Source organism: Crocodylus porosus, unplaced genomic scaffold (genome assembly GCF_001723895.1).
Source record: "Crocodylus porosus isolate Cpor-Errol unplaced genomic scaffold, CroPor_comp1, whole genome shotgun sequence".
In the NCBI taxonomy this organism is placed as follows: Eukaryota; Metazoa; Chordata; order Crocodylia; family Crocodylidae; genus Crocodylus; species Crocodylus porosus.
In genome coordinates this window covers 52,870,498-52,888,129 of record NW_017728931.1, presented here as the reverse complement: position 1 = coordinate 52,888,129, position 17,632 = coordinate 52,870,498, and the positions used below count along the sequence as shown (strand labels likewise).

General features: G+C 47.6%; 1 protein-coding gene across 1 annotated transcript in view; it reads right to left on the bottom strand.

The window, feature by feature from the left end:
- Positions 1–144: 144 nt before the first annotated feature.
- The window catches only part of LOC109315945 (voltage-dependent T-type calcium channel subunit alpha-1I-like), a 77,337-nt gene continuing 59,849 nt past the window's right edge, over positions 145–17,632 (bottom strand). Inside the window, exons 13-21 of the mRNA XM_019543908.1 lie at positions 14,386–14,588; positions 12,816–13,232; positions 11,904–12,004; positions 7,439–7,562; positions 6,476–6,544; positions 5,159–5,343; positions 4,063–4,189; positions 2,245–2,370; positions 145–890 (exon numbers count right to left, since the gene is read on the bottom strand). Coding sequence (XP_019399453.1) covers positions 795–890; positions 2,245–2,370; positions 4,063–4,189; positions 5,159–5,343; positions 6,476–6,544; positions 7,439–7,562; positions 11,904–12,004; positions 12,816–13,232; positions 14,386–14,588 — 1,448 coding nt within the window. The 3' untranslated portion in view covers positions 145–794. The remainder of the gene's footprint in view (positions 891–2,244; positions 2,371–4,062; positions 4,190–5,158; positions 5,344–6,475; positions 6,545–7,438; positions 7,563–11,903; positions 12,005–12,815; positions 13,233–14,385; positions 14,589–17,632) is intronic.

Sequence of the window (17,632 nt, the reverse complement as noted above, 5' to 3'; positions counted from 1 at the left end):
AGCCCGGTCACCATCTACATGTGCACTGTGGTGAAGTAAAACACTCTGCCACAGGACAGTACTTGTATCTGGTAGTACTATCCTATGCCAGTTAATTAATTTACTCTGGTGTAATAGCATTGCATGTGCAGATGCTGACATTTTACCGTGGGGCTAATTAGGCAACTCCACAGTAAGTGTCTCATGTAGACATGTCCATTTAGGTTTAAAGAGAAAGGAGACCTTGAATTTAACTAGGTGTCTTACCACTGAGGACTTTAAGTCCTCAACAAGTTGTCTACTGTAGAGTGTAGAGGGTAAGTGTAACATCACCTTGAAGGCTCAGTCCTGTGCTGCTGTAGTGTATGGTAGAGGTCTGACTTTGCGTTATTCAAGTCATTGCCAGTTTGGCCATTGGGGCAGCACTGAGACTTAGTTACAAACAGCAGAGAATTTCTGCTTAAAGGAAACTGAAGTAGGCAGCTGTAGGTCAGGAGGGTACATCATGTCAGGAGAGACACTGCTGAAAACTCATCACAGATAAAAAAACCACCCAGTCTGACAACTCTGTAAAAGGGTTAAAAGGCAAGATCTGGAATAAATACTTGGCACATTAGCCACAAACACACATCCCTGTGCACAAAGAGCGTGGGCATGACCTACCACCAATTAAGCAAATAAGAAGGAGGGATCAGAACAGCTCTGTAAAATGCTACTGGATGAAGATGAAATAGGAAAATGCAGCCAATATATTATGCTTTCACGCTACTACCTGAAAGAGGTCTGAGTCACACAATATACTTAGAATGAGGTCTCTATACCTGCTGGTCAACAGCCACAGCATCTAGTCCATTATACATAATATTGACCCAACCATCTTTGGAGGCCAGAACAAAGAGAGACATCAGAGCCTGGAACACATAAAAATAGATCAAATGTAGGGTGCATGTAGATGAAGGGGGTGGGGAAAATTTAGGTTTTAAGTTCTTACATTCAAACAGAATTAAAATTCTCATCCTCCTTGTGGTGCCAACCTGCTCTTTTGAGCATGTATGGAGAAGGGAGACATTAGGCTATGCATGTGGGAACTAAGCTGCAAAAAATAAAGACTTTCAGGAAAGTCTGCTCTTTTATGGGAGTGGAGCAAAAAGCTTCCCCTCCCCAGAGAAAAGCCAACTAAGCAATACATTGCCTCAGGTGAGTGAGTTAGAAAAACAGAAAACCACAACATAACATGCCTGTTGCTTTTTTGTGAAAGTATATAAATGCTGGGATGTTCATGAGAGAGAACCAGTGAAATCTACAGGAGCTAGGACAGCTCTTACAAACACAATGACAACACACCCACCAACCACTCCTGGCTGCTAGGGGGAAATCAGCATATCAAGGAGAAAGGAGGGAGAATTTTGTCACTCTTGTAGATGTCTTGTCAGTGGAGCCTAAGAGTTGGTAGACATTCAGAATACAAATACAGTGGGCGCATCTATACGTTCATTAATGTGCTTTTGCTAATGCACATTAAATTTAGTACCTCCGTTGTGAGGTACTAGAAAAAGGTACATTAGCCTATTTTAATGGGCATTAGAAAAAGCCCACAGTTTTTCTGTGATGCTTTAATACACATTAAAATAGGTAATGTGCATTAAAGTGCACATGTAGATGAGCCCAATGTGATGTAAACAGGGGCATAAGGAATGCATATTAAGGGTCTGATTTTCCTCCAGTCTTTAACTCCACTGACATCAATGGAGCTCCCTTTGCAGGTAAGATGCCCCTACAGGCTGAAGTCTGGTATTGTTGACACAGGTGCAGCTCATAGAGAAGTGCAGGGAAGGAATTCCTGCATAAGTGACCACAGAACACATCCCAAAGCAAGCGATCATCAGAAACAAGGTGTTACTCAAATGTTGAGAGAGTTCAGGAAGCTTCAAGAAACAGCTCTACTAGGAGGGCATAAGGTAAAGCAATCCCCCCCCCACTTTTATCTTAAATTCAGATGAGTTTCTTGATGCATTGTCTCCCCTTTTCTCCTCTCTTGGCATATAAATATGCATCCTTACACAGACCCACAAGTTACCCTGACGTAACATGAATGCCCATTTCTAAGTAGCCTCTACTTCAGGTTGAAAGAGTACGTTTTGGAACATTCCACCCACCCGCTTCAATGAGAAACTGGAATTGGCCTTGAAGAGAGAGAGACACACGATGCCAGCATGTAGCAACAGTTTACCCAAGAGGAGGGGTCTTGGAGAGTCCCACACTTACCTGCCCCAGGTTGTCGAAGTTGTACTTGTGGTGTACCCATTTGTAATTGGCAGCCACACAGTCAGACCTGTTGGTGATGTTACGGATGTCAACACCTAGGCAGTGGTAGAACTTCCCTTTGAAGAGCTACAAGATGGAAGTGACTTGGTCAGTGAGTTTCCTTCAGGTTTTCCCAGTATTGCCAGACATGAAGCAGTGGAAGGCTTCTGAGCCTGGGAGCAGGACACGCAGCCTTTACTTCCAGGCTGCTAATTGCAGTTTGGTTCCAGGTCAGAGGTAACTGAAAGTTGTCACTCTCTGATAGCCACGGGGTGAGCTGCTGGTGCTAAATTGGAACCAATGGCCTAAAGGTGGAAAAAGCCGTGTATCCAGCACAATGCCCCAGAACCAATGAGGCCTTTTAGAGGCTCCCAAGTATATAGGAAGGGAAAAAAAGAGTTTTTCTAAGAAGAAAGAACCAGAGAGCCTATCCCTCTGGTTCTCAAATATTTTTAGGTAAGGTGACACTGATGTGGTTCTTCTGTTCAAGGCTCCTTTTCCATATGGAAGGTATTAGATTATGCATTTGAACAGACTCATTGCAACAGACTATGTGCAGACTAAGTATAGCACATTCCATGAGATGGAAGTAACACCCACTCCTGTACTCCTCTGCGACACAAGCCTAAAATAAAGAGGATTAAAAAAAGGGAGGGGGAGGGCTGTGGGTGGATTTAGCGCTAGGAGTGAGGGGGAGGGAGAACTGAGTAAAGTCAGGCTTAAAGCAGACAGGTTCTGTCTTGCTCCCAACAGAAAGAGTTCTGCCAATATATCACAGTTGTAACTGGCAGGAGCCTCTGTCACTCCATTCCTGGGCCTGCTCCATAACTATGTTAGTGCTGAGATCTGAATCCCAGTCTCCAGAGCTGAAAGGGCTGAGCACTAACTCCACTGCTGTCTTCACACATCTTCAAATCCAGCAGCATTCCCATTCAAAGAATCCCACTTACCACAGCCAAAGGCCTAAGGCAGGGGTACCAAACAGTCTGTGGAGCTGTTTCACCTGGCCCATAAAGCTCCTAGAAGGGCCAAAAATTCAGGGCCAGGGCCTGCCATGGAAATCTGGGGCATGGAGCCCCATGGGGCATATGTGGTCATGGACTTGAGGGCAAGTGATGGCTGTGTTAACCCCTGTGCTGCTGCTTGCCCTACTGTCACAACTTGCCTTGCAGCCACTGGCAGATTCAGATCTAGCCTGGGAGGTTCCTTCTGGTTCAAATCTGTCTTGCAAGTAGCCCAGTGATACAAATTTAACCCAGGGGAGCAGGTGAGTTTGACACCCCTGACCTAAGGGTTATTATGAAGAGACAGACCCAAAGGGTACATCCACACTGCAGCAAGAGTGCTCAGTCACACCACTGAAGGAATAAGCCTCACCCAACTGTTCCTGCTGTGTGTGTCAACCCCAGACAGAAGGACCACCCCCCTAAGGGGTACCTCAAGCACTGTGCCCAAGACTTGATTTTCCTGTATATTCAAGTGTGGCAACTTGGGGTACCCCAGGGTGTCCTCACTGTCTCATTTCTGGACTTCACACCTGTGGAGAGGAAAGATGCAGGCTGTTCTTGACTAAGCTCTCTGCTGCTGAAGTTTAGACACACCCAAGGGAGGACTGAGTAGGATGGGGATAACAAAGACTTCCTATGCTACTTTCCCCTCCTGAGATACCTCCCCACAGTTCCCTGGGTGTATGCACTGTGCTGTGGCCTCCTTGAGACATAGGGACACCCTGTGGGTTGCAGAGTGCCAAGTGCAATGGATAGAGAATAACAACATTACCTGCACACCCAGGATGCCGAAGATGATGAAGAAGGCACAGCAAATGAGGACAATGTTCCCAATAGGCTTGAGGGAGGAGATGAGTGTCTCCACCACCAACTTCAGGCCTGGGGCACGGCTGATTACCCTGGAACAGAAGGAAGGTGAGGAAGTGACAGTGACACACAGAAGAGATGCTCTTTCTTCCCAGTGCTTTCAGAAACAGACTATAGTGCTATACATTTACCCCTGAGCCAGAAAGGCACAGGTTCAAGTCCTTCACTGGAAGTCTTAAGTTCATTATCTACTGAGGATACTGCATTGGAGACTGGAGGAGGAACTGCACAGTGCAGAGGAACCTCCCTGTGGAGAGGACATCACTTGATACTCTTGTCTCTAGCAGGATGTCAAATGAAGCTCCTTTCATCCCAGTTCAAGTGCTTAGCCCATGAGGGCAGAAAGCAGTAGCATATGTGGGGTCAGTGAGGGGGGCTTGTGCTTTGGGAGCTGCTTAAGAGTGGGAGCATCAGGAGGAGGGGATGGGGGGAACACCCCACTCTCCCATTTTCTGTTCTGCTTGCCTTCCTGGCTACACATTGCAGCAGCATGGGCAATGTGTGTCACAAAGTATGAAAAATTCTGGGAATCATAGTTTTGTAGAGTGGCAGTGGAGTTTGAAGCTACTCAGGGGGAGAATTGACCCCACTTTTACCACTGAAATCAGCCATTTTATTGCCCTCTTGACATGGCGTTCAGTAGTAAAGAAACCAGGTGGCCATTCTCTCCAGAGCAGAAAACTCCACTGCCATTCTAGAGAACTACAATTCCCAGTACACCTTGCACTCTACGACACACCCTGCCTGTGCCTGCTACTTGCTGCTGTTCCTGTGAGCTGCCACAGGGGGAAGGGTGAGAGAGGTCTGCCCCAGGTGCATTATTTGCACACTATACCTCTGACAGTAAGCATGTAATTGCAGATTCTCAGCAGCATGGCCAACATCCTCTCACTCAGTAAGGTCTACTCTTGTACTTGGACTGTGTGGGAGCCATTACTGGATGGACAGAGCAAAGGATGCTATGAGAGAGAGGACTAAGTATGCGCTGAAGGGGCTCTCACCTGAGGGGGCGTAAGGTACGCAGCAGTCGGAGGACCCGGAGCACCCCCAGAATTTTGGCTCCTCCAGCAGAGGCCACTGAGACCACAATGTCAATGAGGGATACAAAGACCAAGAAGCCATCCAGGATGTTCCAGCTGCTGCGGAGATAGGCCTGATCCCCAAAATAGAGGCCTAGAGAGACCACCTACAGGAGAGGAGACAGGGAGACCATGGGGGAGGAGACTAAACCATTCCCATCCATGATGATGCAGGGGAGGCTATTTAGTAACTCTCAAAAGCAACAGGTGAGGAAGGAGTAAAGACCCATTTTTCACTTTTCTATCATGTTCCTTTTGTGAAAAAGACTTAGTTTGTGGAGCAGAAAGGGAGAAACTGGTGGTATGGAACCCAGGTCTAAGAAAGACAATGCTCTAGAAAAAATAATAAGCATTCACCAAAGCTTCAATGGTGTTTTCTCACTTGTCAGCTAACATCTAATCTTCTTCCCTGAGTAAGAGGACTCAGGAAGGGAGATGATGCTGCACAGTAAGAAAGGGTAAGCCAGGATACTGGGGTTCTGTTCCATGCTGTCCCACAGAGTGAGGCAAATCTCTCAGTCCAAAATCCGGAAATGTCAGGCATGTAAAATTAGGTATTTAAACTTGTATTCCCACACCAAAATAAGCAGTTTACTTTGCCAAGGTGCTGAACACCAGCAGATGCCACTGAAGTGAAAGGTATTAGGGAGTACTTAGTACCTCTGAATATCAGGTTTATTATTTAGATACCTAAGTGTGGATTTAATGTATTGAAATTTATGCCTCCCAAATTTGAAAACTAACCTTAATCTTTGGAGGACTCAGCTATCCCATCTGTAATATGGGGATAATGATATTTCCCTACTGGGAAGCGATTTGAATCCTATGAATAAATAGTCATTTCAAATGAGAGCTGCTACTTTTCTTGATGCTGTTATTATCATTATTATTACTACTACTACTACCACCACTCCCACCTGCTGGCCACGGTTAACTGTTATTATGAAGTCTGAATGTTATATCTAGAGTTCATTCTGCTTCTCACAGATACCAGTAGACCTATTGATTTAAGCCTAGAATAACTCCTTCCATTATAGACCATGGGAGATTTGACCTGGGCTATTCTAGATCTGGTGCACATAAACAGTCCTTGCCAAGGCTGAATGCAAGAGGACTGGCTTGACCTTTCTGGAAGACTGAAAGGATGGATAGATTCTGGAAGAAGGATGAACAGAAAGGAACCACACAGGGCCCATGAGATGAGGGGAAGGGCTGAGCTGCTCTCTTCAGGCGACTTACCTTTAGTGTCATCTCAGCTACAAAGATTGCTGTGAAAATGTAGTTGGACACAGTGAGGAAGATCCTCTCCTAGAAAGAACAGAGAAATTCCCTAAAGCACACCTAGAGACACTCCTACTGTTTTGCTATTCTAGTAAATTCCTTGTTTTGAAACTTAAGTCTCTTACTTTTGTATGCATACAAGACTCTGAGACCGTAAAAACAGCAGTAGGTGCCAGACAGCCTTCATCCTATACATCTCAGCCCATGCACTTCAGTCCTGACCTCCAGTGTCACCCATTGCTCTAGTCTTGGGGCTACCACACAGCTCTGGGAAAGCTCTTCTGTCATAACCTGCAGCAGCACCTGCTGCTAAGCCTCAGTGACCTTCCACAGAGTCCTGCCCAGGCCACTTAGTCCTGATCTGTAGCCCTGTTCTGTGACTCCTTGCTGGGACCTCTCCTGAGGACAGACTACTGTAATCTGCCTAACTGTGGTACAGATTGTGAATGTGGACTGGGCTGAGACTCACAAGAGGTCATTTCACTCATGAACCTCAGTCTCTCCATGTCCAGGTCACCCCCATCCACATTCAAGATCAAGAAGCAACGCACTTGAACTATGAAATGCCATTCCCACTGGGGCACTCCTACACAAAGATTACTTGCCTTTTTCAGTTTCAGAGTCTTTGGCTGAGTGGAAAGCTATCTCCTAGCTAGGAGAGGCTGGGGGACCCTTTTGCTTTCTAAACAGGAAACTACTTCTAGGAAGGAAGATTTGCACCACTGTGAGACCTTCAAAAGGAGGCATCAAGCCTCTTGTTCCATGTGGATGCATCACAGCAATGTGTGTGCTGAGAGACTGTCCATTGCTGAGGGCTAGTCAGAGGCAATGCCAGTGCCCATGGTAATAACTTTCATGGACCTTCTCTACCAGAACCCTTGAGATGTTGTGTACAACAAAAAATGAAACAGGTTTGCTCACCGTGCTCCTGTGCTCAATCTGTGGTCTCTCCAGAGCAATGGTGATGCAGTTGAGGAAGATGAAGGCCAGAACAACGTAGTCAAAGAGTTTGTGAGCAATGATTGTTTGGCAGAGGATGCGAAACCTGCATGAAAGTTCCAAAGAGACATGTATGCCTTGGGCAAAATGAAATGAGGTACTGCAGGGAATGGGGTTCAAGGATCTGGGCCATGCCAGACATTCAGCTCTGGCTAAAGGAAAATCACCAACCACAGGAAAATAGTATTAGCAGAGGTTTCTGGACCACTGATTACATTCCCTTGCATTCACAGGCAATTGTTAACGCAAGGATTCCTCAGAATCTCCACTTCATACTCTCACACACAACTACAAAGCACAATGAGCACCCCCCCAGTAAGTGAGATCAGTCACCGTTCCTCCTCACCTCAAGTGGTGTCAAGAGGCACCAGTCACCCATGGTTTGCTGTATGCAAGTGGGAGTCAGCAGATGGAGTGGGCTTGGGGTTTCCCAGTGGAGGTACATCAGAAACACTAAGGACACCTGACAATGTGCACAGGTAAAAGCTGGGAACATCAGGGCACTGCCAATGAGCTGCCCTTGCATGACAGAAAAAAATTGGTTAATATGTGCTCAGAAGATCTCAGGAAGAGGACCAAGCCCCATGCTACAGAGGAAGGTGAAGACCCCCATAGTCCTTGTCAATCTGACTTGGGGGGGAAAATTCCTTCCTGGTCCCATATTTGGTGATTGGTATGACCCAGAAAAAGAGCAAGATCCTTTAACCAGGAACTTCTGAGTTTTCTCAGTATTGGCAAAAGTACACTGTAAGTTAAAACAGCCAGCCTCAGCTATAGCCAGTAGGGGTGTGTGAAGCAGGCCCTATTTGATTCAGATTTGGCCCAAATCGGGGACAGTGATCTGAATCTGATTCAATTTGGCCGAATCTGAATCTAAAGGTTCGATGCTGATTCAGAGAATCAGTGATTCGGACAAAGACACAACTTTAAATCTTTTTTCTACATACTTTGAAGTACCAGCGTAGCTTGTGAATGCTGCAATGCTGGGGCAGATGGAGCATCCCAACAGGAACATGGGGGGGGCACCCCAACGTGTTCAGCAGTGAACCTGGAAGAGGACCAGAAGTACTTCCAGTCCATTTCTGGGTCCGCCAGGGAGCATGTAGGAGGGCCCACATGGTCCCTTCCTGCCAGCTCTGCAATCAGCCGCGGGGGGACCCTGAGTGCCCCTCAGGCCCAGGAGGCACCAGTTGCCAAGACAGGGAGGTGCAGGGAGGCCCCCAGCGTGCTCTCTGGCAGACCCAGAAGTAGACCAGAAGTGATTCTGGTCCACTTCTGGGTCTGCTGCCAAGTGTGCTGAGGAGCCCCCTGCACTCCTGTGGGATGCTCCATGCGCCCCAGCATTGCAGCGTTCACAGGCCACCTGCTACCTTGAGGTTAAAACTGTGTCTATGTCCGAATCTCCGAATCTTTCCAAATCTCTTTGAATCGATTCAGAGGGTTCTGAGTCGATTCAGAGAGATTAAAGAGTCCTCTGATTCGATTTGGATTCAGAGATTCGGCCACCAAATTGGGCTGAATCTCTGCTGAATTGAATCGGGATCGAAGCTTTGCATAGCCCTAAAGCCAGTGTCTCAAGCTGGGTATATGAACAGACTCAAACTGGTATTTATTCTCCAAAGAGCTTCTATTCAGCAGTCACTTGGAGTTGTGAAAATCATATTTCTTAAACTCTTTTGTTAGTATTTACATATTCCACATAGCTGTTTTTACATACTCCACAACCTCCTATTTACTCATCTTTCCGGCACCCAGGTGAGGAAGGGAAGTGCTATTATCCCTATCTCACAGATGGGAAACTGAGACATTGAGAACTAAGCAACTTACCCAAGGACACAAAGTAAACTGTGGGAGAGCAAGGAATAGATGGAACTTAAGCCTCCCATGTCCCAGGCAGGTGCCCTGAGAATGTCACCTTCCTTCCACTCAAACTTCTGCTCCTATGAAGGCAATGATGAGTCCCAATTCTCATTTCCCCACCCAACCCTAGAGCTGTCAATCACTGTTCACCCATGCTGAGGATACAAGGGAGCAAACAAACCCTCTTGGGCTGCATCACAGGAAGTCACCTTCTGGTTTTTCTAAAAGACGCAATAATCTGTAGCATAGGCAGGCCTCAACATGGGCAGCAAATATTCATAAAATTCTTCATACACTTGTACTGAGCTCTGGCTCAGGATGCTGATAGCTGTCATGAAGAAGCATTTTCTATTGGTGGAAACAGCCATTGCAAGAAGGTGTTCCAATATTTATTTCTTTAAGTGCAGGGAATACTAACTTTGCCCCACATAGAGTGATGTGACTGCAAACAAGCTAACATCATGCTCTATCATGCAGTGAAGAGGCCACTCCTGTACCATGACAGGCATTGCCAGTGGCATAAAGTAGTTAATAATGCATTCCTTTCCTTTTTAGGTCAGTTAGTATTCTCTGCACTGCTTTGCTATAAATATGTATTTACGCTTTATGATTACACAAAAGAAAAACAGAACATTCCACAGGGAGAAAAAATAACCCCAGCCATTCAGGATTCCCTGCTTCCACTCCCACCTGGGAGACTACGCAAGAGAGATTTGAATGTTGGTTGGCTGAAAGGACTGGGTCTAAACAAATCCTGCACCTGAGTGCAGTGCCATGAAGTGTCTCCCTCCCACTTGCACCTCCTGAGCACACACCAAACCTTGAAATGAGGAAATGAAGCTGCCCTGAAGGCACTCCATGCTGGAGACAGAGCATGTCTACCCCGTGCTGGCAATGTGACCTGGCCAGGATGGCACTAAGCACATCCCAGGTCCATACTCCTGCTCACGAGCCAAACCTGGAAATACACCAGTAAAGACACTCTGGCATAGCTTCCAGCAATCACTTTCATGCATGCCTAAAATCGAGTCTCAGGAATGGCCTCAGAGGACTCCCTGGAGTGTTGTCACCAGTATTTTACTGGGTTTAGTGCAGTGGCAACCTGTAGGGGATACACATGCATCCCTTGAGAGTGCTGGTGCACCGCACTCCTTGCTTAGGAGACAGGCAGACAGGCGGGCAGCAGCGCCAGTGCCCTCCCTGCAAGCGCCAGCTGGGGAGCTGGGCCGCCAGCAAAAGCAGCCCTGCCACTTCCAGAAGTGGCTGCGGGAGTGACCCCACCCTGGTGGCTGAATGATGTGAGGGGGGGCACCAGTCGCCCACAGTTTGGTGCATGCAAATGGGAATCAGCAGATGGAGCGGGCTTGGGGTTTCCCAGTGAAGGTATATCCCTTAGGCCTGTGTGAAATGGCTAGTATTTGCTTTGGATTCGGCTGATTTGGAGGACAGTGGTTCGATTCAGTGATTCTGTCCCAATTTGATTCAGCTGAATCTGATTCAGAGATTTGGCTGCTACCGAATCTCCGAATCAGCCAGGCCCATCCCCGACCCGCTCTCCCAACCCGGCAATGGCTCTCCTGCCCACCCCAGCTCCTGGCTCTTGTTAAAAAAAAAAAAGTGCTGGCTCAGCGGGTGCTGCCAGGCGGGGGGTGATCCCCACTGCCCCACGCTGCACAGGGGGCTCTGCACGGGCTCCTAAAGCCCCAAGGCCGCTGCAGAAGCAGTGAGTCCGAGGGCTTTTCTGAGCATTTTTTTTCTTAAAGGGCCAGAGCTGGCCTGGGCAGGGAACCTGTGGGGGGGTTGAGGGAGTGAGGGGGGTTGGGGGCTTGTGCAGAGCCCTCCATGCAGTGGGGATCATCCCCCCACCTGTCAGCACCCAGTGAGTCGGGGCTTTTTTTAAAGTAGAGGGAGCTGGGGCGGGCAGGGGCAGCCATGGGGAGGCTGGGGGGAGCTGGCAGGGGTCGGAGGGGCTAGGGGAGTGGGGGGGGTCAGGGGGGCTGGCAGGGTCCCCCCATGGTCCCTTCCACCCTCCCCCACCCCTAGTACTTACCAGCTCAGAGTTGGTTGCAGCTCCCTGCTGCAGCCACCAGGGTCTGTCCAAATCTCTTCCAAAGATTCAGAGAGCTTTGACCAATTCGGACCTTGAAATCGGTCCCCTGATTCGATTTGGAGATTCGGCCACCAAATCAGGCTGAATCTCCTCCAAATTGAATCACCCACCAAAGCTTCGCACAGCCCTAATATCCCGGCCACAGAATTAACGTGCCCAGAGACCTTGAGAGCACTGGTAAGTGGTACCTTCAAAGCAGCTTCATTGCCCCATTCTTGGGTGTGGCACACATGGAGCAGGTCCATGATGGCAGCACACTCAGGAGTGCCACAGAAGCAGTATAGATATAACTACTGAGCTTGAAGCAACAAAATCATTCCTGCCTTAAAAATGTAAAGCTGCGGCCAACATTCGACTCATCTGCTGCAACCAGATTGCATTTCCCCACCCCACCCCACTCACAAAAATAGGACAAACCTGTTTTGGGGAGAAAAGAGGTAGATAGACCAATCCTCCCGTAACTCACACCAGTCTGGCTTGTAGACCTCTATCATCTTCCGGATGCGGAAACACAGGGTCTGTGGGACAAAGGGAAGTGGATGTCATTGGCCACTTCCTTGCACCTGTCAGAGGTGTGCTCTTTTTCTTTAAGTCTAAAATACCAGTAGCTGGAGGTCTCTAGATCTGCTGTCTCCTCAAATCCCCCTCTTTCTAGCCTTCTCAAGAGGAGGGAAACTAAGTAAACATCACAGCCATGGGGGAATGATAGGGTGGGCAGAGCATTCACTGGGTGAGCATTCTCTGACAGGTGTTTGCTTCCCTCCAAAGAAAGAAAAGCCTCAGTATTCATCCCTGGTTCTTTGGGCCTGAAACTAATGATGTGTGCAATGTTAACCACTGACTCTTCCTAGTGACACTGTGCAGGAAAATTGCCCAAGGACCTCAGCTGAAGTAGACGCAGAGATTTAGGTCCCTGACCCACTCAATGGGTCAAAGGGAAGATGGCATCCATTGACACCTTTGTTTTTAAGTGAAGTACTAACGCTTTTATTTTATACAGTGAATATTTCTGTTACAATCTCTACTGACCCCAACTCCATTTGCACACCCCAGTACTGTCTGCTTAATGTGGGCACCCAAACCTTGGGGTCTGGGTAGTAAGGGTTGTTGTGATCTCCTTGTGCTTCAGCTATGAACAGACCTCAGACCAGCTTACAGGGTATTGCATGCTCCAATTTGTGTGACTTGGACACTAAAACGTCCTAGGTGAGCACAACTCACCCTCTTATCTCTTATGGTTGCTCTGCCCATTCTAAACCCTTGGTGCTTTTTTTTGGCAAATCGCCCTGGACTCACACAGCCTGTCTCCTCCTAGTGCCCAGCACTCACGTAGTCTATCTCCTCCTCTTCCTCTCCACGGTCCTTGCGGTTGTTCATCTTTGGGAAGATCTCCTTAGCAATATTGGGCATTTTGCCATTGCAGTCCTGATGTTCAGTGGTTCCCGATGTTACACCGATCTTCCGGGTTGCTCTGTGACTGGATGGGACTGATGCCAGCTCCACCAGATCACAGGAGCCTTTGGTGTCCAGGGAAAGTGTTCGCCGGTGGTGAGGGGCCCTTCCCATCCCAGCTCGCTCCCCATCTGCTGTCCTGTGCCTTTCCCCAGATAACAGAGATTCATGCTCAGCTGATGGAGGTTTGTGTTTTAGGCTGTGTCCCCGAGCCAGGCTATTCCAGCTGGAGCGGCGGCTTCCCCAGGCCCCACTGCGACCCCATGCACCATAGTGAGAACTTCGAGAGCTAGACTGTAAAAGATCGAGACAAGGGATTCAATGAGTCAAGCCACAGGGTTTTAGCTTATTAGAGCAAAGGCTCACCTGTGAGCTCCCTTATATCTCCCAACAGGGTATAATTCTGTCCTCTTGTTTCAGCAGAGGCATTTTATGAACTTCTGTAAATTTAATATCTATTATTACTACTACTCCTGCTAGTATTGTTACTAATATTATAAAGCACTGGCTGCATGCCAGGCATTTTACCAATTAGGTACATAAGAAAGCAGAGGATCATTCATTCTTGTTTTGTGTAGTCATTCGCACCATTGAATAGTGGATGGAACAACTGACAAAATCAGGGAGTAGGGTTTCATGGTTGCTTTGCACAAGGCGCAGAGAGAAGGGCAATCTGATTCTCTAATCTTAGTTTATAATCTAAATGTGAGAAGGAAGGAAGAGAAAGGGGCTGAATGGTCTCAGCTCACTGCAGCAGCAAGTCAGCACAAATTGTCACCATCAGGCATCACTGTACAGGATAACCAACGGACAGGAGTAGAAGGCTTTGCCAAATAAGGGGCAGAGGGGTACCACTAGAGCTGTGTGTGTTGGTGAAGCAGAGTGCCTGTGGCTGTTGTGCAGGACTGGAGCAAGGAGCGATGGCAGAATTATCAATGGTGCTTTGGGGGCAGCAGTAAAGAGAGGTGGCTGCAGGCTACAAGAGGAAAGGCTGCTACGGATCAAGGATTAGATTTTCCCCTGAAGTAGGAAAACCTCACCAGCTGGAGCACCTGATCGTTCTGATACTACCTGCCAGCCTTTCCCAGTGTCTGGAAAGCACTCTACTAGTTTTTCTTCCATCCAGGCGCGGGGCACAATGATTTCACACTCTGTGCTTGAGAACTACTGTGGAGGACCAACAGGTCAAAGAACATTTCACTCAAGAGGAGACTCAAGAGGAGAAAACAAAAGGGACTGAAACCTACAAGAAGCCACAGTGATAATATGGAAATTGATATTAAAAGGATTGATAATATGGAAATTATGACTGCTTTGGGCAAAAAGGAGATGGGCAACAAGCTTCTGTTAGAGCATCTCTAGTGGCAGTACAACCACCCATGGCATTTCCAAAGTGGCAGCACTAATGTAATGAAGAAAAGTATTGCTAGTTGTTCTACTCACTCACCAGCGACCTCTGGTCATAGGTCACTCTCCCCAGTGACATCACACTGCTCTTCCTGGACCCAACAGCAACGAGGACTTGGTCTGGCTGCAAAGAGTGCCGGGATGAATTTGTGACAGCAGCAGATACCACTGGCTGGTTGGAAGAAGGCGGGGAGGGGTCAAGATGTCCATTTGGTGTCACGGGAATTGCACAAAGCTTGGGATCTGGGCAGAGCACAAACAGAGAAAGAAAGAGAAAGGGACATTTCTTTCTCTTCCAGGGTTTCTTCCTCACTGTTCAGTGAGCGTCTGAATGCCCTGGTTGGAAAGCCCTATTAAAACCCAATATTGCTTCCTGGATTGTGTGCAAGGGTGGTCCAGACAGTGACAGATTTAAAGTAATCATCTCTCTGAATACAGAATGTACTGATCTCCCAGAATCCTTTAAATCCTTTCAGCAGCAATGAGTCTAAGAGGGGGACCAAAGTGTGGAGATAAATAAATGCAATTAACACAGCTCGTCTTCCTCTCTAGCCATCCTCTGACACATTCTCCTTTCCTGTCCCTTCTCCCTACCTCCTTGGTCCATCCTGGCAGCAGTCCCTTTCCTCTTGCTCAACTCCTGAAGTGACACAGCAGCTTCCAAATTGCTGGGTCTGTTTGTCCCACCTTCTCCCACTGCCCCTCATGTGACAGAGGAGGGAGCCTTCCTACAAGAGGTGCACTGCCTGGGGCCTAGCAGAACTTTCCTTGCACACACACCCTGCCAGGCAAAAAAGGGGACAGACCTTTGGCAGCTTGTAAGCAGACAATGATCCCACCTGTTCAAACAAGTGTAGTGGTTTCCCACAGCTTTCATCATCTGAAACAACAGTACCAGCTGTCTGACTGGCAGCTACTCATTATTTTGGGCGTGTTTCCCATTTTCTTCACATCATTTGTCAGCTTGAGAAACCAAGAGATAGACCGAGACTCAGCAAGGTCTACATCCACCAGTACTCTGGGGGCTCCTCTAGACTTCTTTATCCACCTCCAGATTTCAATTAACATTATGTTGTGACTTCTTACTGGCACCCTTAAAACATTGCTTATGCATCCCAAGGATCCAGGGAACTTGTTTTAATTTGCTCCTTGGGTGGGCCAGAGAGAAGCATCTACATTTCAACAGAGGTGAATTTAGGGGGTGTGGCAGGGTGGGGAGAGGAAACCAAAATATTCTCAGTGTTTTGAAATGTTACCCTTGGTGATTAAAATAATAGAGTTTGAAGCCAGAAATGATCCATCAGGCTATCTAGCCTGGCCTTCAGCACAGCACAAGCCACAGAACCTCACCTATAGATGCTCATAACTGATGTTTGAGGTATGGCTCATGTTTTTTAGATGTCACTTCATTTTTGTAGCTCCCATCTGGAGTCCTTCTAACTCACCACCATCCTTTTTTTTCAGCATGGACACGGGACTGGACACTGGACTTTTCCAGTAACAGTATCACTAATGCTGTACACAGAAGCAGTCCTACCTTCCTTCTCCTACTTGATATTCCCATGTTTGGGCTTCCAAAGATTGCATTTCCCTCCTCAGCAACAGAATTCCTTAATATGTTGCCAGGACTCTTATTTTTGCAGGTAACACTGTAAACTGGTAACGAGTTCAAAACCACCAAAATACTAAATGACAAAGAGAAACTAAACAGGGATTTATTATTTACTCTCTCACACAATATAAGAACTAGAAGTCATAAAATAAAACTAGTTGGTAGTCTGTTTAAAACTAATAAGGGGAAGTTTTTTTCACATAGTGTCTAACTAGCTTATTGCACAAGATGTTGTGAAAGCTGACAGTTTAGCTAGGTTCACAAAGGGACTGGACACATTCTTGGAGGAAAGGGGCATCAGTAACTATTGGGCTTGTGAGTTAGGGGTACAGCCTCTGAATCAGAACTTCCTAGGTTAAGTACAGACAGTCAAAAAGCCCGAGGCTGAATTGATTCAGTCTTTGCAAGTTACTCTAAGCTGCAAAGATTAAACAGAGAAGCGCTTGAACAGACATTGAACAGACATTTATTTTTGTTTCAGGGAATGCAGTCTGCAGTGGCTCAGGCCAGAAGCTGGGGGACACTAGACCATGTCTTCCAGCCTGCCAGCTGCTGCCAAAGAAAAGGGACTGAAGCTCTAAGGCTTCCCCCCCCCACACACACTGGAGAAGAGGGGGCATGGCCAGGCCCCAGCCTGGGGCTAGCATGCTGGAGGGTGGGAGTTAAAATCCCCTCCCTGGCCCACATGGGACCCTAGCCCGGGTCTGCCTGAGCAGGGGGCAGTGCCTGCCAGGCTGAGGAGGGGGTGGGTGGAGAAAAAGGTAGTGGCACTGAATTCATAAAAGCTTGAACAAGAATAGCTCTTTCTTTGAAGTGAGCATGTATTGAATACATCAATTTGACACATCAATCACACAATAAACAACAACCAAAAATCTTCACCTAAGCTAAGATGCAGCAAAGTAAGGCACAGTGAGAGCACATACAACTTAGTCTAACTTCAAATGGAATGCAATAAACCAAAAAGACAAGAGAAAGCCTTGCATAAGTCTTATGTAATCTTGAGGGCAGAGTATCTCCTTGCAGCCAGGTACTCAAAAAATCCTTCTTGGGGAATCAGCAGGTAGTCTTAGGTACTGGAATGGAGATCCCACAGCCTCATCTCTACTTGGGTTTTTATAGGCGCACTTACACTCCCCCTTGGGTGCCTTGATATTAATATGCTTAGTATGCTTGTCACCTATAGCACCTTTGGCAGAACTCTCATGCATTCAGTGTCTTTTGCCTCTGCTTAGGCCATCCAGTTTCCCACATTTTACAGGTTCTGCTTTATAATGTAAAAGTAGGTCTCTGCTTTCTTTGGTCACACTGGCCCAAGCAGTCTGGGATCCTCTCCTGTTCCCTTAGCTCCATCTCTAGCACATGCATACGATTATTGTGCCAGGTCTTTGCCAACACCTCCCACCTCTCAGGCTGGTCCTGCAGGGCTTGGCCCTCTGCTCACAGGTGGCAGAGGATCAGTCCCTCTGGCCCTGGCTTCTTCTCCTCCCCATGGCCTGGGGGAGCTGAGGGGAATTATACCCTGTCCCCCTCCCCTTATCAACTGCAGTCTTCCAGAGGTGGGAAGGGGTAGAGTCTGCTGGTCTCCTGCCAGCCCCCTGCCAAGCAGATCCCAGATCAGGTCCCATGCTGGGGGGAGAGGCAATTTAAACCCCTCCCCCCTCCCCTCCACCTG